Source organism: Balaenoptera borealis (assembly GCF_965194805.1).
Source record: "Balaenoptera borealis genome assembly, chromosome: 13".
Lineage (NCBI taxonomy): Eukaryota > Metazoa > Chordata > Mammalia > Artiodactyla > Balaenopteridae > Balaenoptera > Balaenoptera borealis.
In genome coordinates this window covers 63893177-63920525 of record NC_138870.1, presented here as the reverse complement: position 1 = coordinate 63920525, position 27349 = coordinate 63893177, and the positions used below count along the sequence as shown (strand labels likewise).

At 35.8% G+C, this 27349-nt stretch overlaps 1 protein-coding gene and 1 long non-coding RNA gene across 12 annotated transcripts in view; one reads left to right on the top strand and one right to left on the bottom strand.

Annotated features, from left to right (window-relative positions):
• NAP1L1 (nucleosome assembly protein 1 like 1) overlaps positions 1-18328 on the top strand; it is a 32903-nt gene extending 14575 nt beyond the window's left edge. For 3 of the 11 annotated variants that reach the window (XM_082351701.1, XM_082351710.1, XM_082351704.1), the window contains 13 exons: positions 504-589; positions 2079-2181; positions 8739-8880; positions 9130-9210; positions 10245-10373; positions 11946-12017; positions 12839-12978; positions 13415-13560; positions 13654-13673; positions 14943-15065; positions 15825-15854; positions 16365-16415; positions 17439-18121. In XM_082351701.1, coding sequence (XP_082207827.1) covers positions 504-589; positions 2079-2181; positions 8739-8880; positions 9130-9210; positions 10245-10373; positions 11946-12017; positions 12839-12978; positions 13415-13560; positions 13654-13673; positions 14943-15065; positions 15825-15854; positions 16365-16415; positions 17439-17474 — 1159 coding nt within the window. In that variant the 3' untranslated portion in view covers positions 17475-18121. Of the gene's footprint in view, positions 1-503; positions 590-2078; positions 2182-8738; positions 8881-9129; positions 9211-10244; positions 10374-11945; positions 12018-12838; positions 12979-13414; positions 13561-13653; positions 13674-14942; positions 15125-15824; positions 16185-16364; positions 16416-17438; positions 18122-18200 lie in introns of those variants that run through there. The other 8 variants (XM_082351702.1, XM_082351703.1, XM_082351706.1 and 5 more) reach the window with 7 other exon arrangements.
• Positions 1-27349, bottom strand: part of LOC309609816 — a 252719-nt gene that overhangs the window by 157884 nt on the left and 67486 nt on the right. The window lies entirely within an intron of this gene.

Here is a 27349-nt window from a genome sequence, read left to right as displayed (position 1 = left end):
GCTTCCAGCTGTTTACCATTCTATTAAGGAGGCTTTATATATATATAAAATTCTACATTCCTTCTCTTTTTTTTACCTTACTGCCAAAATATGGTTATATAGCCACATCTAGCTGAAAGGTAGGCTGGGATATGTAGACTTTTTAGCTTGGTGTATTACCATCTCATATAAAATCAGAGTGCTGTTACTAGGAAGAATGAAACCAATAGATTTGGGTAGAAACATCCTCTGAATCACAACCTATCAAACCACATTTTTAAAGCTTAAAGTATAAACTTTATATTAGACCATATGCTTTTAAATGAAATTTTAAGTATTTCTAATTTGTCCTTGTTTACATATGACGTTAGAAAACTGAATCACCCTTTGGATTTCCTACTTCATATTTTTGAAAGAGGAATATTAACCTAGAAAATGAACTGAAGTTTTCTATAATTTTTTTTTTTTTTTTTTTTTGGGTAATTGGTACATTTGAACCTTGGTGTGATATTATAATATTATAGCAAAGAACAGTCTGAACTTGATCAAGATTTGGATGATGTTGAAGAAGTAGAAGAAGAAGAAACTGGTGAAGAAACAAAAATCAAAGGTATTATTTTAAATTCCTTCAGGAGCCAGTGATTGCTGGCACATGTCTTCTAGAGGGTAGTAGTAAATACCATTCTCTTTTTGGATACTTGTCCATTTTACTGACTAGCCAAACCTGCAGTAACAGTTTTGTGTGTAAATGTATGTTTGGGGTGGGGGGCGGTGAGGGAGGAAGGGAGGGGCAGAGGGAGCTGGAGATGGAGAGGAGTGGTAGTAAGGGAGGAGGGAATGGATGTAGTGACCCAGCAGAAGTCACTGTGTGTACCCTCTACTACTGAGGTGATGTCATAGCTTGTCAAACAGTTGCCTGTGAGATTTGTCTCAATTTAGGTATGTTATAGGTGGTGGTAGGAGTTGTTTCTAGTGGTGCTTCTAAATAACACTAGCTTAGACTTATTTGAAAATGTTTAGTATTTAATATGTAGAAAATATGTAGTGTATGTCTGTGTTTTTTAATCCATTCCAACCAATCAAAAAGAGACATTTATTAAATGTAGACAAAATCATTCAAAATTTTCTTTAGCAAATTATTTTTAAAGGGGGTAATAATGGTAGTGGGGAATTATACTGCTTTAGGATATGCCCTGTAGCTTAGGAGCCAAGAGTATCAACGTACCAGATGACTCAACTTCTCATTTTTAAGCCAGAGTGAGGTTTATTCTGAAAAGACTGCTGAACTTCTAGCTTCAGCTTTCATTGTGCAGCGTTTTTTTAAAAGATACAGGACTATCTTTAGTGGCCAATATTGGTATTTCTGAAAGCATGTTGGTTATCACAACTGTACATCATCCAATAATAAAATCAGTATTAGAAGTAAATTGATGTTTAAAAACATAAATTGGGAAAATTAATGGTAATTTTTTGATAAAGTCTGTATTGATGAAGAAAATAAGATAGCAAAATAATTTGTTTTGCATAAATCTAGGTTATTTTTGGATTTAATATAATTTTTAGATGCCATTAATAACCAAATTTTATTCGGCTTTAGTTACAACTTTTGACTATCTCAGTTGTTAACTTTCTCTGTTCAGATACCCACAAGCACATTATACAAGCATCAATGAAACGTTCAGATTTATTTGACCATCTTTGTCCCAGGCTTGAAACTGTCACTATATTTGCAGTTTTCTTGTATGTGTTGTTTGACTTCAAAGGGTTATCAAGGATCATAGATAGGCATCTGGATGAATCTTTGAGCTTCCCAAAACACAAGGTGGGTAAAACACAAGATAGTAGGAAAAGAAAGGATAATGTTCATAGTAGTTGTGGCAGCGGCCTTGAGAAATGGTGTACGTTAGACATCATTAGAATCTGAACTTTTCCTGTACACTGGGTTTTCCTAGAATGAATTTTCTTTAGCTTGCTGCTCGTCTCTACTCATACCAGCAATTTATGCGCTAGTCAGGAAAGCTTCATGATTGGATTGTCCTATTCAAATAGCATGATACATTTTCATAAAATCCTTCTTTCAATGCCCTTTTTTTTTAAAGCGCGTCAGCTGACTGTTCAGATGATGCAAAATCCTCAGATTCTTGCAGCCCTTCAAGAAAGACTTGATGGTCTGGTAGAAACACCAACAGGATACATTGAAAGGTACAAGTTCTTCTTTTTCATAGTCCTTATTTATCTTTCTATAATCAACGTTGCAAGTGTATATTTTTAAGGCCATCTGGGACTTATGTATGTCACAGTGGAAAGCTAATGTTCATTAGTATCTAGTTTAGGATTATTGGGAGTTTAAAATTTTGCTGAATACAGATTTAGAGTTGGTCTTTTAAAGTTTATTTTGGTTCATCTCTGTAGGAAGTATACTGATCTTAAATCATTTCTGAGATTTGTTAGAAATGCACAGAATTAGAAGAAATACAGATTTCTTATTTATTTCATTGGTGATATAAATCACTAATAATAGCCCAAATATCTTATTCTGCTTATAATTTTTTACATAACTTTATAATTCTAAGATCTATCCTCATTGCTGTCTGTATGTATCTCTCGTCATTAGTTTCTAGCTTCTAAATGTTTCCTGGTTCTCTGTGATGTGTGTCCACCATGCTTTATTATATGCTTTTTCCTTGATGGTCATCCAGTTTGTCTCCAAGCTTCATCAACACGAATTCAGTTGTGATGTTGTTCACCCTTGTGTATGTCCTCTTAAGGAGCTGTGTAGGAATTTCTTTGGGATATGTACTTATCGGTGGAATTGTTAATTATGAGATATGCAGGCCTTCAGTACTTCCAGGTGCTTTCTGCAATGCCTATATCCAGTATGTGAAGGTTGCTTTACCCTTGTGTCGTTGCCAACAATTGACATCATTCAGCTTTATAGTTTTTCTGTTTTTACCAATCTAAGAGGTGCAGGCTCATTTTGTTTTACTTGTATTTTCTGATTTCTAATGAGTTGAGCTTCCTTTCATAATGATTGCGAATGAGCCTTTTAGGTTGCTCATTTTGTACCCTTTTGCCCATTCACATTTTGGGGTTTACTATCTTTTTTTTTTAATTAATTAATTTTTTTTTGGCTGCGTTGGGTCTTTGTTGCTGCACGTGGGGTTACTTTAGTTGTGGTGAGCGGTGGCTGCTCCTCGTTGCAGAGCACGAGCTTCTCATTGTGGTGGCTTCTCTTGTTGCGGAGCACAGGCTCTAGGCACGTGGGCTTCAGTAGTTGTGACTCACGCGCTCCGTACTTGTGGCTCACGTGCTCAGTACTTGTGGCTCGTGGGCTCTAGAGTGCAGGCTCAGTAGTTGTGGCGCACAGGCTTAGTTGCTCCACGGCATGTGGGATCTTCCTGGACCTGGGTTCAAACCTGTGTCCCCTGCATTGGCAGGTGGATTCTTAACCACTGTGCCACCAGGGAAGCCCTGGTTTACTGTCTTTTTCTCGTTTTGTATGGGTTCTTATGTATTCTAGGTTTTAATCCCTTATCAGTTTTAGACTTTGTAAATAATCTATTGTGTCATTTCTATTAATTTTGTCCGTGGTGTCCTCTATTAAACAAATCCTTAATTTTTATGTTTGTTAAATTTTTTGACCTACGGCTTGTTCTTTTGAAGATAAGTCTTTCCTTACTCCTTCTACATTTCCTATTGACTAGTTTTACCTTTTACCTTTAGGTCTTTAATCCCTTTAGAGATCACCTTTGTATTTCATATTAAATAGGCACCTTTCTTTCCTTTCTTTTTTGGTGAGCTAGTTTTTATAATGCTTCACTAAACAGTTCATTCTTCCCCCATTTATTTGTGTTACCACCTTTATTATATATCAAATTCTTATAAACACCTTTGTTTGTCTCTGAGCAGCACTCTTCTTCATTGGTTTTTTTGCCTGTTCTTTTGTCATTGTCCCACTTAACTACTCTGGCTTTATAGTATGTCTTAATATCTGGCAGCGTGAGTTGCTTTCTTCTACCACCCCTCACCCACCATGGAACACACTTTTAAGGTTGATCTTACCATCTGTAGCCCTTTATCCCATGTATGGTTGAGAGTAAGTTTATCAGGGTTCTCTTAAAAAAACAAAAACAAAAACCCTCAAAATAACAAACAAAAAACTAGAATTTTCATAAGAATTCCAATATCTTTTTAGTATTAAATTGTCTCATTCATATCCTTGTATTTATTCAGATCATATTCTGTATCGTTTATTACAAAGTTTTCTTCTTGGTTAATTCCTCTATATTTGTGTTGCTGTTATGAATAGTATTTTTTATTGTATTTTCTGGTTGGCTGTTCTTGATTAAGGAGTACTACTGATTATTATTTTTTTAAAGTTGATCTTGTGTCCAGAAACCTTGCTACTCTTACTGTATAGTAATTTGTTCTGTTATTTCTCCCATAGCCCAAAGGATCTTATCTGCAAGTGGCAGTTTTAACTCTAATCTTCCACGTTACACCACACTGCATGTTTATTTTTCTTTCTTTGTAACATTGGCCAGGACTTTCAATACTGTGTTAAACATTAACATTAAAAATGGGCATCCTTGTCTTATTTCTTATCTTAACCAGGAATGAGTATGTAATCTCTTCATTAATGTGTCTATTTGTGATTTATTATGATCTTTTTTCCTTTATCAATTCAGATGGTCTTTTGACTTTTTCTTTGAATCTACTAATTGTATATTAAATATGTTTTTGGAAATCTGAGCTGGATAGTAATATTTTATTTGGGGTCCTTATTTATTAGTGAAAAGAGCTTGTGTGTGCCTGTACACACACACACACACACACACACACACTATCCCTGGTTTTAGAGTCAAGATTTCAACTGCCTAGAAATGAACAAGATTGCTTTTACTTTTTTCTTTGTTTTCTGGAACAACTTGTATAAGGTAGGAATTCCTTGAACAGTTGGTAGAACTCTTCTAAAAATTGACTTGGGCCTTTGAGATTTGGGAACTAGAGGTCCTGGGGAATTTATCCTTTTTTTTGTTTGTTTGTTTCTTTTTTAATAACATACTAACTGACCTCTTCAATTTCTCTTGTGCCAATTGTGGAGTTTTATGTTCTTCTAAAGCTGTATGCGTTTTATCTAGGTTTCTAATTGATTAGTGTATAATTCATATTTTTAAAAATCTGATTTTTCCCTTTCATATTCTGTATTTTGTATCTGCATTAGTTTTGCCAGTTGTCTCAATCTTAATGTTTTGATTTTCCATTTGCATATTTTTTGTTATTGCTTTTTTTTTCTGGCTTTAATGTTATTTCCTTATGTGGGTTTGCTCTATTCCCTTCCCAGTTTCTTAATTGCCTGCTTAGTTCATTTAATTAAAAAAAATTAATGTGTCTCTTTTACGGCCATAAAACTGTTTTTATAAATGTTATGTGAATAAGTATGAAAATTTATATGCCGAAATCAATAGCTTAGGCATATTAGTTGTATTGTTCAGATTCTCTTTATTTTTGCGTATTGATTGCTTGATCTAACAGTTTTTGGGATGAATGTATAAAAAATCTTCTTAGTTTATCTTTCTTGTCCTATAATTCTGTCAGTTGTGGATTGTGTCATAGATTTTGTTTTGTCTGATACTAAGATAGCTGCTCCAGCTTTGTTTTGGTTTTTATTTAGCTGCTCCAGCTTTGTTTTGGTTTTTATTTATCTGGCATGTCTTTTTCCATCCTTGTATCTTACTCTAGTATGATTGTTTTCTTCTTTATTAGTAATTTCAAACTCTTTACATTTCTTAGAAGTGGTATTGTTTTTGGAGTTAATTGCTCTTCTCTTTTCTTATTATCTAATTTATGGTACTTTTTTCTCCTTTTCTGTTTTCCATTGAAAAGATCAAGTTGTCTTCTGCTGGTTTCAAAGTTAATGCATTCTGTTTTTTGTTATTATGGTAAAATGGATCATAACCTAATACCTCAGTTTATTTGTCCCTATTGATCTGTTAAATTTACCAATATACTTCCTCTAGGCCTCTTTTTTTTTCTTTCAAGGCAACAGTGAAATTTATCAAGATATTTTTGATTCACCCATATGTTATATAGCATCTCCTGGGTTTTTTTTTTACTTCCTCAAAATATTTTTCATGAATATAATATCTGTGGCATACTTCCTAAAGCCTCATATACCTTATACAGTTTTTATTTGGCCTTCATATCTGAAAATTTTAAGTTCAAAGTTCTTAAATATCTTTAAAATTCACTTCATTTTTTCTTGTCTACAGTGTTCTCTTTGAAACCCGATATCCCTCTGATTCCTTTTCCTTTGTAGGTTGTTTGCTTTTTTCTTTGGATATCTTTAGAATTTTCTTTTTTCTTTGATAGTCATCAATCTCATTAACGTGTCTAGTGGTTCGAATAAGGGCTTTCACGTTTCTGTAACTGAGAAATTCATTACCCTCATTTCCTCAGATATCCACCTCCCTTCTCTTTTTCAGCTATTGTTTCATTTGGCACCAGTGCCTCCATGTCTCATAGCTTTTCTGTCTGTCTTTCCTGCTGCCTTTCTGAAGAGGTTTTAAACGTCATGGATTTTTTTCTTCAGTTGAACATATCTTGTTTGTCCTATTTGTTGGTTATTTTAGTTAACTATATTTTTCATACCTAATATTCCCACCTTGTTTTAGCTTTCTTGGTCTTGTTTCAGAGTTAAGATCTATCTTTCTTCAACTCTTTAAATATATTTACATTCTTGTTTAAATCCTTTGTTTAATAATGCTTCAGATGCTAAATATTTCATTCTTTCATAGTACTCTTCAAGTGTCTAGTTATTTTGGCCTTATAGCTCCAGCACACTGGGCGGTATCAGTTACTCTAGTAATGAGTATTGAGGGAGGAATGAAGATTAGACTTCAGTTTGTGACAGTCTCATGGAGAAAGAAAGAGAAAGGCGACTGGATGAGCCTAAGGAGAGCTCCAGTCACCTCAGACTCAGAGTTGACTGACAATTACAGGCAGTTTTCTTGGCTGCTTTGGGAGGAGCCAGTCTCCTTTGGTTGTAATCCGTTGTTTCTGGATTGGAGGGGGTGGAAGAGTGAGTGCTTATGGGCTCTGAGCCAGTCCAGCTTTCATCAGCTCTTCATGTTATCCTAGGAGCAATGGCACTGGGCTCTGTGAAGGGTGAAGGGGACAGGCAGTGAGTGTTGAAGGCAAGTGTAGAACTTTAAAGCTTTTCTGCAAAAAGCTTTCTTCCACCTTGTCCTCACTGCTACCCACTCTGGTCACCACCACCCACCCACCCCCATCCCTGCTTTCCAAGTTGCAGCTCACCCTGTCTGTACCAGTTAAAGACAACCTTCAGTCTTACTCAGAAATTGCTCATGGTGTGATGGTGTGTGTGGGGGGTGTGTGTGTGTGTGTGTGAGAAATAGTTGTTTGCTTCATGGTTCTAAAGTTTCCAGGGTTGATTTTTTTTGAGATGTGGAGTTGCAGGGAGGCTAGCTGACCAAGCTATTTCACCACCTTGACAGAACATTTTAATTTTAATTGTAAGAAATAAAAGTTGGTATTTTAGGTTTTTGTTTTTGTTGTTTGTTTATTTTTACTTCTGATTACCTTAACTGAAGTGGTTAAGTGGAGAATTAATTTGCTTTACACCAATCTGTGTATGGCAGGAAATTCTAACCTGGATCTTGGCTCTGTTGTACAGATTCCATGAACTTATGGAACTTTTGAGTGTGAACATTTTTTGGGTGGTAGAGGGATTCATAATTTTAATCATTTTTCGAGGGGCTCATAAACTAGGTGTGTATAACCTTTAAAAAAAATCTATGCCCTATAGTGAATTGTATAGGAATTATATCTTAGAAAAGCTGTTATTTTAAAAATCTACCTCCCCTCTTCATAAAATGTTACATACTTATTTAATGTAATTTCAAATTCCAAATTAAATACTAAGACTAAAAAGAAAATAATGGTGTAGGATACCATTCTTTTTCCAAAAACACATATGCTCCCCTTCTTTCCCCTAATAATTGATACAGGTGAGATATGCAGTTGACCCTTGAATAACACAGGAGTTAATCAGTAGTCAGCCCCCTGTGTCTGCGATTCCTCCATCCATGGATTCAGCCAAGCACAGACTGTGTAGTACTCTAGTATTTACTATTGAAAAATACCTGCAGATAGGTGGACCCATGCAGTTCAAACTTGTGTTAAAGTGTCAGCTGTACATATTTTATTTTATTTATTTATTTATTTAGTTTGGCCGTGCTGCGCTACTTGTGGGATTTTAGTTCTCTGACCAGGGATTGAAGCTGTGTCCCCTGTAGTGGGAGCTCGGAGTCCTAACAGCTGGCCCTCCAGGGAATTCCCTCAATTGTACATATTTTAAAAAAATAATTCAGGTTATCATTGTTAGGATGGTCAGTCCGTGACTTTTTAACTTTTAGACTGCATTTTACACCGGAGATGCCAGCACTGACAAGCCCAGTGCTGAACTTGATTACAATGAAAGATTTAGGGTTGGTGATACGATTTACATTTTCTTATCAATTTACTGTACCTGGTTAAATTTCCTCTTTTGAAATGTTTTATGGTCAAGAGGTCTGGGTATTTAATCTCTTGAATTTTAATTACTTTGAATGTACCTTTTGCTTCAAATAGGAAACCTGTTATTCACTAACTTTCATGCTTCAATTTCAGTATGCTAAAAGAAGTGTTACTTGGGTTTTACTGTGATGCTATATAACTGGTGCTTTCTAACCTTTCAGCTTGCCTAGGGTAGTTAAAAGACGCGTGAATGCTCTCAAAAACCTTCAAGTTAAATGTGCACAGATAGAAGCCAAGTTCTATGAGGAAGTTCATGATCTTGAAAGAAAGTATGCTGTTCTCTATCAACCTCTATTTGATAAGGTAATGCTTTCTAATACTTTGTTTTTTAAATGTAAAATTCAAGAAGATGATAAAGCTCTGGAAATATAAACAAACTTCTGTTAGAACTGTCAGCAAAATGGTTATTAGAGGAATTTGGGAGAACTATCAATAATAGCAATTCAAGTTGTATGAATTAATTAAATATTTAAGCATTCTTAATGAGGGACATCTAGTTTTTAGCTTCGATGCCAGTGTTTTTATGCAAGTTTTTTTTTTTAATCATTTTAGCGATTTGAGATCATTAATGCCATTTATGAACCTACAGAAGAAGAATGTGAATGGAAACCAGATGAGGAAGATGAAATTTCGGTTGGTATTAACTTTAATTTAGTGTTTTTTTTGTTATTTATTTATTTATTTTTGGCTGTGTTGGGTCTTCGTTTCTGTGCGAGGGCTTTCTCTAGTTGCGGCAAGTGGGGGCCACTCTTCATCGCGGTGCGCGGGCCTCTCACTATCGCGGCCTCTCTTGTTGCGGAGCACAGGCTCCAGACGCGCAGGCTCAGTAATTGTGGCTCACGGGCCTAGTTGCTCCACGGCATGTGGGATCTTCCCAGACCAGGGCTCGAACCCATGTCCCCTGCCTTGGCAGGCAGATTCTCAACCACTGCGCCACCAGGGAAGCCCTAATTTAGTGTGTTTTTATACCTTGGAAATAATTATCTTTATTGTGAGATGGATAGTGAGTGCAGATGAGCCACTGTTAGCCCAGCTCCATCTGTACCCAAATTCACCTTTTCCTTGCATTTTTATAGAATTTAAAGTTTATAGATTCATATAAACTTTTCGTTTCAACTTAATGATGACATACAAAAGGATTGTTCCCATTTTTAAAGTGCAAATGGAGGTCTCTAAATGTCCTGCCCACAACTTATAGACGGCAGAGCTGTGATAAAAATCCATTGCTCTGTTACATGACCCTGTTTCTCCAGCATTGATGTTTTAATGTTGGTGATGAAGAGAATATATTTTGATTAAGAACACCAATGGGTGAGGCAGTGGACAAGGTTTATATTTCTTTTGCTTTTCCTCTTTACTGTGCTTAAGTCTTACTTTTTTTCTCTTCTCTCCCATGAAGCTGAAAGTTTTTTCCTACAGCTCATGGTCCTAGTGGCTTTCTTTTTGGAAGGGGTATGGTAGTAGAAATATTATGGAAGTAAGGTCTGGTATGGGTGACAGCAGTGTTTACACAATTAGACTAGAACTTCTTTGGCTAAATGTTAAAATTAGTCATTGAGGGTTTGTTGGGTTCTCTGCCACTGCATGTAAGTTAAGGGGATGTAAAAAATTTTATCAAGGTGTCTAATCTAGGTATCCAGTAATGATGAATGCTGTCTTTTATTAAGGAGGAGCTAAAAGAAAAGGCCAAGGTTGAAGATGAGAAAAAGGATGAAGAAAAAGAAGACCCCAAAGGAATTCCTGAATTTTGGTTGACCGTTTTTAAGAATGTTGACTTGCTCAGTGATATGGTTCAGGTAATTTTATTCATAAAAACACCAGTTTACCTCAGAGGGTAAACCTTTGAAGTTTAAATGGCTCTGATGACTAGTCTCTTTATTATTGATTTTTATAGAATGATTGCTTTCTTTTTTTTTTTTTTGGAGGGGGCCTACACCGTGCCATGCGGCTTGTGGGATCTTAGTTCCCTGATCAGGGATCGAACCTGGGCCCTTGGTAGTGAAAGCAAGGAGTCCTAACCACTGGACCACAAGGGAATTCCCATGATTGCTTTGTTTTGAAAGAACTGTTATTGGTAGAAGGAAAATTGCAGCTTTGATTAATGTAATCAAATAAATTATAATTTGTTTTCAAAAATTAGATAATGAAATAGTCCCTTTGGTAATTGCTCATCTCACTGTATGATGCTTTCTCATATATCCCTCTGCCTTCTGTTTTTAGATGTGGAGTGTGGTGGTAGGATGGGGGAGTTTCAGTTGTCCTACCCCAGTGACCTTTTCAGTTTGAAACAACTATTCCAAGGGACAATTGCATTTTAAAAGAATACTGTAAAAATATTTACCTATTTTTTTAAAATTAATTAATTAATTAATTTATTTTTGGCTGTGTTGGGTCTTCGTTTCTGTGCGAGGGCTTTCTCTAGTTGCGGCGAGCGGGGGCCACTCTTCATTGCGGTGCGCGGGCCTCTCACTATCGTGGCCTCTCTTGTTGCGGAGCACAGGCTTCAGACGCGCAGACTCAGTAGTTGTGGCTCACGGGCCCAGCTGCTCCGCGGCATGTGGGATCCTCCCAGACCAGGGCTCGAACCCGTGTCCCCTGCATTGGCAGACGGATTCTCAACCACTGCGCCACCAGGGAAGCCCAATATTTACCTATTTTAACAATTGTCATTTTCCCTGGGAAACTGACACAGATGTCACCTTCTCTGGGAAACTTTGCCTCTCCTAATCTGAATCATTTCTTGATCCCCTGTCATCTGGATTGTAGTACTTGTTACCTTGTATTGTGATTGTTGGATGTTAATGTCAAGAAAAAGAAACTGTCTCAAAACAATGACTGCTTACTGCATTTCTACTTTTTAGCAAAGTAGAAAAGGAACAAGCATCTGGAAAAGGCAGCAATTATGATCGGGGAAACTTTTTTTTTTTTTTTTATATTTTTGGCTGCACCACATGACATGCGTGGTATATGCATATTTAGTTCCCCGACCAGGGATCGAACCCTTGCCCCCTCCAGTGGAAGCACAGAGCCTTAGCCACTGGACCGCAAAGGAAGTCCAGATCTGGAAACATTCTTAAAGCAAACATGAATTATTTAGACTTGGTTTTGAACTTTTCAGCCCATTCAGTCTATATAATGATGTAGTTCTCTATTTAGTCACCTTTTTTCAGCCAGTGGTGATAGAAGGTAGAACTAAGTAAACTAGCTTCAGTATAAGGCATAACCTGGAGAATTCAGTCTTTATGGTTCATAATCGTACATAAAACTGAACAATAAAATGTCTGTCAGTTAAGTGCTTAGTCCAATAACAGAACACTAGTCTTAATGCCATTCAGATACTCATTTTAATTTTTTTTTTTAATTTGAAGGAACATGATGAACCTATTCTGAAGCACTTGAAAGATATTAAAGTGAAATTCTCAGATGCTGGTCAGCCTATGGTAAAAGAATTTTGAAACATTTTCAATTTTGTAACAACTGTTTACAAGTAGATAAATGGAACTTTCTAAAGAAAGGTGACATTCAACGGTTAGACATGGGAGTGGGAAGAAATTAAAACTGATACTTAATTGATGGTAGGAAATAAATGTTTGGACGTTGACAGTTGTGATGCAGTATTTATTCCTTTTCCTCCCTCTGAATGTAAACTATTTTTGAAATATAGTCAATTTTTGATCCTAGATTAAGACTGTATATAAAAATAATAGCAAAGGAACATGAATAAGAAAATGCTTATTCTGTATTAAAAGACATGTGTCTGGGAATTAAATAAAACAGAAGATGTTAGAGGGCTCCCACTTCCCCATTATGAAAGATCAGCCAACGGCTTCTCTCCAAAACCATCAGTATTATGTAAAGCATGGGCAAAGGCTCTGTAGGCTATTAGTTCTTATATTACATGTGATAAGGTTGGGCTTCTTCTCTGTCAAGCTAGGTTCTAGTCTAAGGTTTAAAGCCCTTTCTGTGGAGATGGGGGGGTGGGGGGTTGGTCAGTTTATTCAGCTGTACCTAACCTATGTCATAAACATGTTACTAAATAGTAGTGTTAGCTGAACTAAGTTTTATTCAGTTTATTTTGTGCCACATTTTGCTTTTAAGATACTTTGGGATTTATATGACCCTTTCTTTCCCAGAGTAGGACTTTGTCACTTAAGATTTTATATGTTTATAGAAATCATAGATTAAGCTTTATTTACTGAAGCATTGAAATTTATCATGTAGGAATTTAATTACTTTTTATGCTTTTTCTTTTTTTTTTAAGAGTTTTGTCTTAGAATTTCACTTTGAACCCAATGAATATTTCACAAATGAAGTGTTGACAAAGACATATAGGATGAGGTCAGAACCAGATGATTCTGATCCTTTTTCTTTTGATGGACCAGAAATTATGGGTTGTACAGGGTAAGTTTAATTTTATTACTTTAACAGAATGTTATATCTGTTTTTGCTTTACTTATGATTTGTGATATTTGGTATTTTCTAGTGTGTCTGCTTAGTACATACATACATATTTATCTCCAAACATTTCAGTAAAATGTTTTCTGAGAGGCTTATTCATTTTCCTAGAATTCTCCATAGACTATTACAGATATTTTTCCAAAGGAGTGTACATTTAAATTTATTATATTGTGAGTTTGTGGTAATTGTAAATATATTTATTGAAAAAGTTTGTTTAGAAATAAAAATTTTCTCTTTGTACTGCTACAAAAAGCAGCACAAATTTCCCCTCTAAATTTGAAATTAAATAGAACATTTAATTAGAAAAATCTCAGCTTTCCTAGCAATTGAAAGTAATGTGTTAATTGTGATAGACCATCTCTCCCCTTTGTTTTGGAAGGTGCCAGATAGATTGGAAAAAAGGGAAGAATGTCACTTTGAAAACCATTAAGAAGAAGCAGAAACACAAGGGACGTGGGACAGTTCGTACTGTGACCAAAACAGTTTCTAATGACTCTTTCTTTAATTTTTTTGCCCCTCCTGAAGGTAAATAGTGTTTTACTTTGGGTATTTATGGTGGTTTTATTGTAAGCTTTGTTTACTTTTTATTCATTTGAATTTCTTTTCTCAATTTTGCAGTTCCTGAGAGTGGAGATCTGGTAAGCTGAATTGTTATTTATTTGTTGAATTGTTTACTAAGTATGAAATTAAAGGACTGGTTCTTAAATGTATGGAGTAGAATAGTTGCTACTAGTATTTTGTTCTGAGGCTTGCAATGCATAGAGGAAGACCTTTACGCGTGTGAAAAATTACTCCATTTAAAATGCTTTTGGTGCCTCTACTGAGAAATGGTGAAAGGCTAAAGATAGTCCTTTCTTCTGAGACTTGCAAATACTTCTGTGAGGGATTCAAGTTTTCAAAACTAGTTTTCTTCCTTATTGAAAATAGAATGTATTAAATCATTTATACTATTTACTAAACACTCACCACATTCTGCTTAGAGTTCTTTGTGTGGTTTTTATTCCAATGGAAATTTGGTTTTATATATGTGGTCATATAGCCGAAAACTGTGAAATATGCCTGGCACACAGCCAGGAATGAGGAACTGCCTTAAAGAAATCTACACAGGCAAGGTAGGCTAGGTCTGTTTTGAATTTGGCTTAAGTCTGTTACGAAATATTGATGGTAGCAAAACAATCTTGAGTTACGGATAGAACACCTCTGCCTGTGATTAGAATTCTTTCCTTCAGAGTCTTCCCCCACGACCCTTTGGTGTTTTATTGTTGTTGTTGTTAGAGTGGATTATGTTGATGAGTCAAAATAAACATTCAGGAATTCACAGAATAGTTACTCAGTGTTTAGTATCACAGAACTAGAACTTTAGTATCATGGAATAATTTTAATTTTGAATAATATCAACAGCATTTCTGTGCTGTACTTTGCCATTAAGTAGAAACCTTAGATTGACTTAGTCTTTATCAAGTAGGACAACATCTCATTTGGCATTACACAGAGGCTTGGATACTGTCTTTTAGGAAGTGTGAAATGATCTTCTCTGGTCTTATGTGCCATATACATAATGTTACTTAGAAAAGTGTGAGATTCTTACTGTTATTCCAGTTGGTGTTTTCAGTAATTAATATTTTAAAAAGTTGTCATATAGCAAAGTTGCTTTTGTAACTTTTAAGCTAGAGAAATCTTAAGCAATAACCAGTATGTATACTGGCCTGCTAACTTATTTTCTTTTTATTAAAAACCTGTAAACCTAGGGCATATGTAGAGACTATTTGATCATGCACATGTAAGATAATTTTAAAAGTTTAAAGTTAAAAGTGAAGTTGAGAGTTTCTGCATATGATTTAAATCCAAGTCTCACATATGCCAAATTAAATGTTATTAAATTATGTGCTTTTATTTTTCTTTAACAGGATGATGATGCTGAAGCTATCCTTGCTGCGGACTTTGAAATTGGTCACTTTTTACGTGAGCGCATAATCCCAAGATCAGTGTTATACTTTACTGGAGAAGCTATTGAAGATGATGATGATGATGTGAGTGAATTTGAATCCAGCAGTGAAATCGTTTGGTGAGGGTGTGATAGTCAGAATCGGTGAGAGGTTTAATGAATAGATGCAATTGTTAAAAAGCAAGACAGAATAATTCAAATTAGGCTGATTACTTATGTCCTTTTAGATAACTTCCTTGAATTAAGTAGGTCCTTTTAGGATCTTTGGGTTCATTTATTGTAGTTTTTATTTTCCTGCTATTAGGAAGGCTACTTTCTCTGAAGTAGTAAAACTTTACTATGTTGGGTTAGTGTTGTAAATCCATTACACGTCTTTGACCAAACAAAACGTAACCCTGTACATTTTCTACTACTGATAAAAATCTTTATTAGGAAGCATGGAATTTTTATCCATAGGAATATTAAGTAACGATTAAGGTAAAATTAGGCTGCTCTCAAATATTTTGGATATCTTTCTTGTTAAATGGCAATCATTCACATAGCCTTTAGGTCCTTTTTGTACAGGCAAGTAATATTTACAGTCATAGTTATCTGATCATACTTCATCCATGATTGTACTATGTTCTTTATTTTAATTTTTTAAAGTGTCAGGTTTAGATAATGGCACTGAGCTGGGTGATTCCTGAAGCTATTGTCCTTGTTTTAATTTATAATCCGTCACTGTAGGGCATGTATTTTTTCCTCTCTTTAGATATTAGGGGATACAATGGTGGATATTAACTAAATGCTACTTTCAGATGTTTGTTAGCTTCATTCAAATGTCATCCTTTTTTCCCTTTTTTAGTATGATGAAGAAGGTGAAGAAGCGGATGAGGTAATGTTTACCAAATGAGCAATTAATTCTGTTTAACACATTGAGAAGCAAATTGAGTGACTTATGTATTCCTTTGCTATAAATCATTACTCTGTGATATGGGATAAAAATGTTTTTGGAAAAAAATATGGTTTTAGAATTCTACAGCCAAACAATGTATGTATGAGGTTTCAATAAATAAATTGCAAAACTCAGAACATTTTTTTTATTTCAAATAATTCTGTTCTGCTGCAGGGTTATCAGCTCTTTGAAGAAGTCAAAAGCTGCAGTAAACTTTTTCAACGTTGGCTGCAGTAAATCTTTTCAATAAAACCTGTCTGGATGTCTCAAGTTGTGTTGGGAAATTTTTCATATTAGAAGCTTTCAAATTAAATTGCATTGTCACCAAACTCTGTAATCATGAAAATCTGTTGACTTATAGAGTAACTTGTATTAAATTCTCCCTACATTATGAGCCGTTTCTTCCTATTATGTACCTACTTCATGGATGCATTTTGAACTTTAATATAGGAAGGGGAAGAAGAAGGAGATGAGGAAAATGATCCAGACTATGACCCAAAGGTGAGCAAAATTAGTGCTGCTTTCTGTTAAATTTAAGGCAGGTTAAATATGAGTTAGTGTTTCTGAATGTAAAGTTTCTTTTAGTCTATTAAAGTCTTTAATAAATCTCTCCTCACTGGCATTTCAATAGTACATGTAATTTCAATGCACCTTTCCTAAGAAACGTTTATTTTTGGTTCTGACCTTTATTTTTCCTAGTTTCAGGCTAAATAACCCTAGGTTCTATTTTAATGGCACATTATCTTGGGCATTTCTTTTTAAATTGTTTTTTAGAAGCACTTGAAATTACTTATTGCTTGTGTTCTTTAGGTTGTTTTCTCCCCAAAGGAAAGCTTATAAACATAGGTCAGTTTTTAAATCATCTGAACGCAGGAGTGCACAGGGATAGGGGAGCAATACTCTTAGGTTCTCCCGGTCATCTCTTTGCTCCATATCTGAGAGTCCCAGTTTCTTATTCCTGGGAAGTTGTCATATCACGGTTAGTAAAGGACTTCATCTCCCACAGAATGCTTAGTATGGTATCAGAATTCATTTGGAACTTCTGGTTTCTCTTTAATGTATTTATTCATTTGCTTATGCTTTAAAAATATCCAGAAGATACTTTAACCTAGTGAGCAGGTAAGAGAGGGTAGTTAAAAAAATCAAATATTCTAATAGGTATGAATTGGTGTTAACAGCTAAATATGAATGGAGTTAGTATTTTAGAATAACTGACCTATTAAAAGGCAAAAATAATTGGTAATATGACTTAACAAATTGCTTGGCTATTTTCAGATTATAGCTTAATGTGTTTCACTTTATGGAGTTCATTCTACAATGTAAAATTGGGGCTTTTAGTTTTTAGCATTTTTGTGACTTGGTAATATTTGAATAAATAATTTGCCATCATTTATTTTTTTTAATTTGGCAGAAATTTTGACAGAACAGTGAGATAATGTGATAATTAAGATAGTTAACTACTATTGAAAAATAAACTGAAGCAGGTAGAAAAAGATAGATTGACTTGTTGTTTTCCTTTAACAGAAGGATCAAAACCCAGCAGAGTGCAAGCAGCAGTGAAGCAGGATGTATGTGGCCTTGAGGATAACCTGCACTGTAATAGCCTAAACACAACTATTATTTACTTACAGCCTTATGTTTTTGTATTTTCTTGGTAGACTCAAGTTTTTTTTTAAAGGAAAGGAACTGATATTTTAAAGACCAAATTTGTTCTACTTAGCATTTTAACTAGTTTTTCTGCCAGATACATTGAATGCACAAATTCTCTCACGCATGTTTGTTCATTGCTACATATTTGGTTCTTCCTGGAGTATTTTTATCTTGTAACTATTAGATTACAGTTATGAAAATGAACAGAACTGTGAAATGAACCAGATTTTTTGTCTTGCTAATTTTTTTCCTGAAGAACCAAAGTATTTTTTCAGCGGGTAGTTGAATGGGTTTAAGTTCGCTTGCACTAGCTGTGCCTTTCATTACTTTGTTACAGAAATACAGTGACTTATACTAAGACAATTCATCATTTAAAAAACAACACTTGTCAAGACAAGTATATGGTTAAGAATTTCCAGTAAGACCACACCTGATAACTTAGATTGTTAATGGATTTTTGTATTTCAGGTGACAGTTACTTATAAAGAAATCTTATTAACTAATAGTATGCTTATTGGTTACCACAGGGAGGTGAATAAAACCTAGTATTTTCAGAAGTTAAGTCTCATTATTTTTATTTTAACTGTACTTTTTAAATTTAACCTCCATTAACTAAGCATCTTTTCTTTGTGGTAGGGTCTACCTTCTGCTTCCCTGGAAAGGATGAATTTACATCATTTGACAAGCCTATTTCAAGTTTTTTGTTGTTTGTTTGCTCGTTTTTGTTTTTGCAGCCTAAAATAAAAATGTCAAATATAATTTTAGTTCTCCAGAGATAATGTCTTAATTTTGTACTAATTCAGGTAGAAGCAGAGGCCTAGCTTAAATTATGTACCCAGTTTACTGCATTATTGAAGAAAAGGGTGCCAACTTTGGAAGAGGTACTACATCTACTAATGAGAGAGGATTAAAAAAAACAAAATCTTAAATGATTTAATGTTTTTAATAGAAAGATTAAAAGGGTAAATTTTATTTCCTTTCGTCAGAACTAGACAAAAGGCCCCAAGCCTCTACAGTTAATTCCAATTCTTATTCCTTAAAGTATGAGTGTGTCATTTACCCACGCCTTTTGTTTTACTATGTATTAAAATGGGTAGTACTGTTTACTTAACTACCTCACAGATGTGTTAAGGCATATTAAGTTAAATTTTATGAAATGTTTCTCAGTCTCATCAAAAACTCAAAAGTTTGGACCTATTTGTACCACAAGTATGTGATATTCAGCATTTTATTTATACCAAGGTCTGATAGTTAAACTGGAAAACAAAGATTAAGGACCTTTATTCTGGATCCGGTCAGGCAACCCTTGCAGATCTTTGTGTGCCTCCTATTTTAATAGAAGTGGATGGACGAGCAACTGTTTGAAAAGGTCCAAGAATTTTTTTTCCAGCTCTTTTAATTATGACCATATTGTAGTAAATACTGCAGATATCATGGGACTAAAGTAGAAATAAGACCATTTTTAGAGGGGGGAAATGCCATTAAATTAGAGACTGTAGAGCCACGTTTAAAATACCTCAGGCTAATTACTGTTACTTTTGGGGATGAACTTTAATGCTTTGACAGTGAGGATGGACTAATTGGGTTGTAATTATAGGAAGGCCTTAGAGTTCCTGCTATATTAATAAAATTACACTGCGTTCCTTTTTAGAGGTGATAGAGCTTCTGTTTTAAAAATTTAGTATTAAGGTCTTGGAATGTAGACACATTGTGTTCTTTGTATAGTACTATCCATTCCTCTCCTGAGATTTTAATTAACTACTGGAAATCCTTAACCAATTGCAGTAGCTTATAGGGGGGAAAAATGCCATGAAAACACCTGTTTTTCCTCTTTATTTTCAAAATGATTTTGGTTGTTTTGATTAGACATTCTGTGACATTTTTTTTCCTTTTGTACCCATAGTTCATCTGAACACAGCTTTTTCTGAACTTAAAATTTTTAACCTAAAGATAGAATCCCATTTTTAATGAGCTTAAAAAAGTAGCAAAATCACTACTTTTTTTTTTTTTCATTTCTTTAGGAAATAGCTGTTGCCAAAGTGAAGAGGTAGATACTATTTCGTCTTGTTATATAAGGGGGAATATGGTTTGCAGAGGAATTGTTTTTTTAAATAAAGTTGGAGTTTCAAGGGATATCAGTGTTCATCTATGCCATCTCTCCAGTTTCAAAATGGTTCTATTCCATTCTAGAAATTTGACATGTAACTTGAAATCCTTAATAAAATTGCATTTAATTTTATAAAATGTACTGGTGATATTTTGGGTGGTTTTTAAAAAAGAATGAGTATATACTTTTTTTTTTTTTTTTGGAAGAGTGGAGAGTAGAGATGTTTTGAGTAGGCTATTCAATGCTTAGGCCATGATGGCCTGTAAAATGTGTCATTTTAAGAGCAACCTCCCAAGCCCCACTAAATTGTGTTTGTTATTGGAAGACTAGACAGAAAGGGATTCCCTAGTTCTACAGATTATACTCTGAGTTAACTATAGATGTTTTTGAGGCCCTTCGAATTTCGTCTTTACATTTTCAGTTTATAGTATTCTCTAGCCCAGGCAGTGACTACCAAGAAGTTCTCTGTTTCTCTCTAGAAATGGTAAAATCTCATATGATCACCTGTAAAGTAATACTTAAATTTTTTTCTATCTTTTTATTCAAATATGGTTATAAGCAGAGAACAACAGTTCCATAAATTGATTGGGTTTTAGTTTAACATGGATCTCAACGTTATTTTATGTAGTTCACTGAAGCTGTATTAGTAATTTATGTGACATAAAAATGTCTTAATTGTGTGGAATTGGCTTACAGAGTAGTGCTTTAAAACGTGGGATTCTACCTCTGTTTCCTTTTTAACACATTTAATAACAACACATAAACCTTAAAAGGACACATTAGCTTTGATAGAAACATTTTAATTATTCTGTGAATGGGTTAATGGTATTGATTGGTGTATGATAAGGCCCTTAAGATAACTGAATTAACTGTATATTACTGCTGCTTGTAAGACAGTATGAATTTGTGGGTTATCTGAGTTGTAGGCCATTCCCATCATTGAAAATAAAAATAAAACTGAATCATTGTGAAAACCTCATTGTACCATGCAGAAATATTAAACTATTTAATATTCAAATATTCTTTTCTTGGTTTTAGGGCTTGGTTTAGAATTTGAGTCCTTTTTTATGAGTCTTATAAAAATTATAGCCTTTATATTTTTGACTATTTAAATCAAGCCAAATGTTATTTAAATGTACAGAATTAATGGATAGTTTAGAAGAAACATACATTCTTTATAGGAACCTTAGGAAAGAGAAATCATATGCTAACGTAGATTTTAATCTGCACTGTATATATACTTGGTAATTGTGAACTGGATTTTGTTTTGAAAATGCGTGTTTATAATTTAGGTAGTTTGCTACTTAAAGCACTAAGTCTCTAATAGCTGAAAAGTAAATGTAAATGATAATGGTGAAATTAACTGAGATTAACTTATATAGTGGTGATTTTTGTTTAAAAATCCAGATGCTAAAAATATAACTTGGAGAAAAAGCCAAGTTTTTGGATTAATTAAGGATTACTTCAGAGAAATGGGAACATCTTTGTTGGAGTGTGGAATTACTTTAAGGATAAATGTTTATTAGAAAACTTGTATTCAGTTAATTATATTTTCAAAAAATACAATATACACTGTATCTTGTGTTTCTTCCATTTGACGTTATATACCATACTTTGTTTTTCAGTTTTTTAAAAAATTGAGGTATTGACTAATTTTCTTAAGTGTGAAGTAAATGAGAAACGGAGCATAACAATTTAGAAATAATAAATTGCCAGCAGGAAATAAGTTAATCAAATTGCTTAATTTTCATATTGAGAAATGAGAGTTTATAGCTTTTGTAGATCTCTTATTTTGAGTTTTATTATTTTGAAACTCGGGGATGTGTTAGTTAAAAGCAGTACTTTTTAGTTCTTCATCTGTGTGGGTGTTTTTTGTTTTTAAAGAGAAGTCTGTGTCTTCATTGGCCGGCAGGCTATTTGAGGCGGATGGAGCGGGAGGGGTGGGTGGCCCCGTGCTGTGCCGGCCGTGCTTCACGGGCTGGCTATTAGGTGACTGAGAACTCGCCTCGGTAGTGCCCGATCATCGCAGGCGTGATTTACACCTGGTTGAAGGTCTTGCCGTTGTAGACTAGACGCCCACCATGCTGCGCGTCATGTCGGGCAGGATGATCATGTTGCGCAGGCGCGTTGACCACCTCGGGCTTCTTGGGCGGTGCCGCGTACCTGACCTTGCGTACCTGACCTTGCGCAGGCGCTTCGGCAGCCAGTGCGGCTTCCTTCGCAGGCGGTGGTGCGGCCGCCGCCACTGCCTCGCACGCCAGTGAAGCTACCTTAGCTGCTCCTGGGATATGTGCAGCGGTGGGTCGAGGTCCAGGCCACAGTAGGTGAGCTCGTGGAAGGTCTGCTGCTGCTGCTGCTTTCCACTTCTGCTATTTTGTCGGTTCTTAAGAAAGGCTAGGTCTTCATGTATTTTACGTTTGAAAAGAAGGAACTGGGGATGTGTTGAAAAATGAAAGTGCCAGAAGTGGACGGATTTCATATCAAGAGTTAGTAGTATTAATACTCATCATTTTTTCATTCATAATGAAGTTAAGCAGTTGTTGCTCAGAAACTTTCATGGAGTGGTAAAAGTTTCTGCCAGAATACTCAAATCTCATATAAGAGCTTTTAGCTGGGAATTCACGGATGAGTAGGAATTTGTGTAGTGAGGGATGGAGCCTCCGAGCAGAGAGCAGTTCAGGTGAAGGTATTATAGGAAACACACCATGAGGGTCCTGAAGTAGTAGGACAATCCATGGCACTTTCAAGGCAGTGAAAGAATGGATGACATAAGGGGCGAAGCCATGGAAGGCTTAGCTGTAGAAGTCCTTTTAAAGGGGTTTTCAAGTGACGATGACCTTTCCATGAAGATAACTTTAAAGTAAGACATGATTAAGACTAAGTCAACCATTCGTAGGTAAGAACATTGCGGCTGGTTAGAGGCTGAGTCGAAAAGTAGGGTAGACTGTCAAAGTAATGGATGAAGGTTTCTGGGTTCTTTTGTTTTTTAAATAATAGATTCAAGGTTATCTGCAATGAATCCTCTTAAGTTCCAGGTTGCTTTTTTCAAGGAAGCCCTTATGGATATTGCAACTTTTCTCTAACTCTAAAATTATAGTAGTTGGAAGAATTCCTGTACATTCTTTGCTCAAAATCACCATTTATTGTTTTTGCTACATAATTCTGTATTCACGCATATATCTTTTTTCTAAACTACTTGACAGAGTTGGAGACATTGTGCCCTTTTAGCCTCTAAATGCTGTGTTTTTTCAGTAGGAAGACGTTCTTATAGAATCACAGTATGATTAATCAAAATCAGGAAGTTTTACTGTGTAATCATAGTTCATTTTGATGCTTCAGTCATCTCAGATTTGATCAGTGGTATCCTTTTAAAATTGGTTCCTGTGTGCTTTTGGTGTGTCCTGCATCATTTGAGCTCTTGCATACTTTATAGCTCAGAAAGATTTTCTGGGATCATCTTAGGCTTTTTTGTACCAGCTCTGAAACTGACTTATTTCCCCAAGGATCCCTGGTTCCCTTTAATGGGGAGTGGTACTTAGAAATCAAGTCTAGGTGACTGGTTTGCTTGTTCCTGGGATGTTATTATTTCTAGGTCTTTTCAGGTGACTTATTATTTCTAGGTCTTTTCAGGTGACAGACTTATATTAAAAACTGAGTACACACTGAATATTTCAAAGTTAATCCAACACAATAGGATTTTTTTTTCTAGCCTAACCCCAGTATATATTTGTAACTACCTTCAAACAGGTGGGGTTAGTAGTAGCTGATCCAACTGGGAATTGTAGGTGAGGTTGCTCTATAGGAATAAGAAACCACGAATAAAAGTGGAAAAGATTTTAGACTGAAACTTTGGCAGCCCTAAACAAACGACCCTTACCATCTGTTTTTAATGAATATGGAAATAAAATAGTTGATACATTGGATAGTAGAATGGTTAAATATAAGCTTTGGAGTTCATCTACCACTTGTTCTTTTAGCTTCATTATTTTGATGTTTTGTGAAAGATGGTAGTGGGCACTGATGAGAGAACACATTAGTTCTTGAAGTAGTTCAGGAGTACTTAGAACCTGATATATGTAATGAGCAATTAGTAAACATGCTTCCTAAACATAAGAAAACCTAGAATTTGTGGTTGGGATCACCTTTTATAATAGATTCTGGCAGTTAATTTCAGAATTAGTTGGGGTTTTTTTGTTCTGTTTTTGTTGTTGATTCTAAAGGCAAAATGGCTCCTGGCTAAGAGGTGTCCCTACTTGGTGTACAAAAGAACCCTGAGACTAAAACTGGGTAATAAATATAAACCTATGCCCCCATTTTGAAGGTTTTTGATGTTTTTTATAAAGAGAGAAGAAAAATAGAAGAAAAGAATAATTTATCCCCCTTACCTAAAATCAGTCTTTAAAATCTGATTTCATTTAAAAAAAAAAATGCTGATTTATTTTCTTTTGTGAAGTCCAGAAATCATCTAGGGTAAAACTAAATGAAGTTTGACTGTATTTAGATACCTCATGCTCCAAAACTTCCAAGTTGTCATTACTTAGCCCATCCCTTTCCATCCCAAACATTTATTAACCTGGATCCCTGGACATTGTGGGTGGACCGTCTAGGGGTGGACAGTGAGACACGTCAGTCTTCAGGCCAGAGGTGGTTTTAGACCTGGATTAGGCTGGTTGTCTTTTTGCTGTTGAGTTGGCTTGGTGAGTGGACCTAGAACCTTTAGAGCAACTTGCACATCAGCAACCTGCCCTGTTTAACCTACATTTGTACTGTTTCAGTTATGCTTGGCTGTCTTTTCTTTCACTTCCTTCTCCTGGGTCTTTTGTGCACATACCTTATTAGCTCAACACAGTCTCTTTTTCTTTGAACTAACACGTACTTTTTTTTGGTTCTTTAGTTCTGAACTGGTTTTGCCAGTTCAAGAAGGACTCTCGGAATGCTTGTTCACTGCTGGATTCTCTAGTTTCCAGTGTGGGGACAGGAAGATGGTAGCTGTACAGGAAATTTTATACAGCCAATGCGTAGATGGAGTAGGGTTTATCTGGACTCCTTCCAATTTACCAGCCATGATACTGTATGGGGCCATGTAACAAGTGACTGATTCTCATTAGTTCAATCTCCTGAGTCAACCAAGATGCTCCAAGTTCCTTTGTAGTTGTCACATTTCTGCATACTGACTTGCTTATTTTGAGAAAACCAATAAAACCACAAAACTGGACTGTGTATATTGTTCTGTAATGTGGAGAGTTGAATCAGTTGTTGTTGCAGTTACCTAGTATTGCATAAAAAAGCTACTCCCCAAACTTAAAGCATCAACAAGATTTATTTTTGCTAACTGTGCTTGGGTAGTTCATTTCTGCTCTACTGAGCGTCGTTAGGGGCAACTTTGAAGGATGGGGACGAGACTCACCTGAAGGCTCTTCATACACAGGTGGTCAGTGCTGGCTGAGACTTCAGCTGGGTTGGGGCTAGAACGCTACCTAGACTTTGCTTCACAGCATGGTGGCTGGGTTCCAAGAATTATGCAAAGGTTTATCCTACCCTGGGAAGTCATCACTTCTGTACTCTATTGGTTATAGTCAAACCCACCAAGGTTTAATGGGAGAGGACTCTATATCCTGCTGGAGGAATTATAAAGTTTGGGGAAGGGGAGAGGAACTGGAATCTTGTAGTGGCCACAGTTTGTCTTTGGAAAATACAGTTGGCTATAACAGTATTGATAAAACAAAAGCTACAGTAGTTTCCCAAAATGAAACATCAGGAAAGGTTAAATTATATATTGTATGCCTGTTTATGGAGAAAGAATGTTTTACTTTATCATACTGGAATCTTATCATTTGAATTTATCTGGACAATTGAGATTACCAAATGTACCCATAATTAGCTCACTCTGAGTCATTAAAATGTCAAGCTTGATTAGTAAAAGAACCTTAAATGGTAAGTATATGATGACCATTAAGTACATATTTCTTTTCAAAGGTTGGGTATATTACATAGTTTGGGGTTCAGAAGAAAGCTTCATTGCTCTACTATTTGTATTTCAGACTAGGTGGGACTTTGCATTATAAATCTAAATCAGCATTAAAAAAAAAAACCCAAATGTGTATTCAGCCATTTAAGGTAATGAAATAATGTTTTATTTAATCTTAATACTTGTTTGAAAATGGTAATTATTCCCTCTCGACATGTAAGGGTAAAAGGTAAATAACAGGGCCGCCCAGCTGATCTTTGTTGGAGTCAGTGTTTGATGGCAGCTGTTTTGGCCTCTGCCGGTGCTCCCACCTGCTCTGAGAGCTTCATCCTCTGCTTTGTTTTCCTTGACGTATGGCTTCCACCTTTAAAGTTGCTTTATCGTCTGAAATGGCTGCTGCCACTCTGACCCATTATTTGCAGGTTTTAGGCAGCAGGTGGGGCTGAAGGAGGCAAAAGACTCCTGGCATCCAGCCATCTTCAGAGATGAGCTTATGATTTGTGCTTTCAGCACAAAAGGGGGGCTGCTTAATATAGTAGACCCTGGGTAGAGCAAAGGCTGGGTCACAGCCACATCAGCCATGCATGCTGAAGAGCTTCAGGGTTAGAAAAGGATTGAGGATATCCTGGAAAACAGGAGGCAAACAGCTGCATTTCAGAAATACGTAAACCAGTTCCAGAAAGGTGATTTAGGAATACAACCTGAAGATGAGTTCTGACTGGAGTCTTATCCATCTTCCGGGTTTTTCGCTTTGTCTTACATGATAATCTTTCCCAGAACCCCTGCATACACAAGTGAAGTTGAGACAATGACTTAAGCAAAAGTGTAAATAGAATCTCATTAGAAACAAGAACTGCTAAATGTTCCAGTTTCTGATCTGTTAAAGGATGCTGATTGTTAAATAGTTTGTAGTCATGAGTTGTGTGGCGATTTTGTTGTTGCCTCTAACCCGGGGCCTTGCTTTTCCTGATAGGTTTAGTGGCAGTGTGGAAGCTTGCCATAAAAAGGTTTCCTGGGTTCTATCTTTGGTAAAAAGTGTTCCTCCATCTTTCTGGGCCTGGCCACCCCACAGAATTCTTTTATTCCATCTCTCTTGCTCCTTGGTTCTCTGTCAGCTGTCATCTGTGATGCACCCTCCACTCTCCAATCCTTGGTCTTCGAAACCTGAGTTCCTCTTCTAAAGTAACCTTGCCATTTACAGCAGCACCCAAGCAAGTTGATCATACCACCTGTTCTCCTTTATCCTTGAATTTTTGGAAGGAATTCTCTATACTCACTGCTTTTACTTTTCCTCCTCTACCACCTAAAAAAGGCCTTTGCTCATTTACTGATTTATTCATTTTTTTGCAGGTATCAATAATGATCAAACTGAAGTCTGTTCTCGGACTGTGTGCTATGTTGTAAAAGAAGACTGCAAAAGAGGGAGTTTCCCCATGTATTCTAGTCCCTTAAAAGGAGAGATTTGCCCACTGGCTATCTGTCAGATATTTGACTTGCAAGCAACAGGAGCATTTACCTAGTCTGAGTAGAAGTAGATTTAGGATATTGGGTGTTTATGGGCTCTTACTGGAAGGCAGAGGCTTGAATGCTAATCTCTCAGGGCAATGCTCAAAGTAAACCTGCAAACAAGTTTACCAGTGCTTCCACTGTCAAGTCACTGAAGTACCTGGTGCTTCTCTACTGCCATCCCTGAAGACCCAGAAGTCAGAG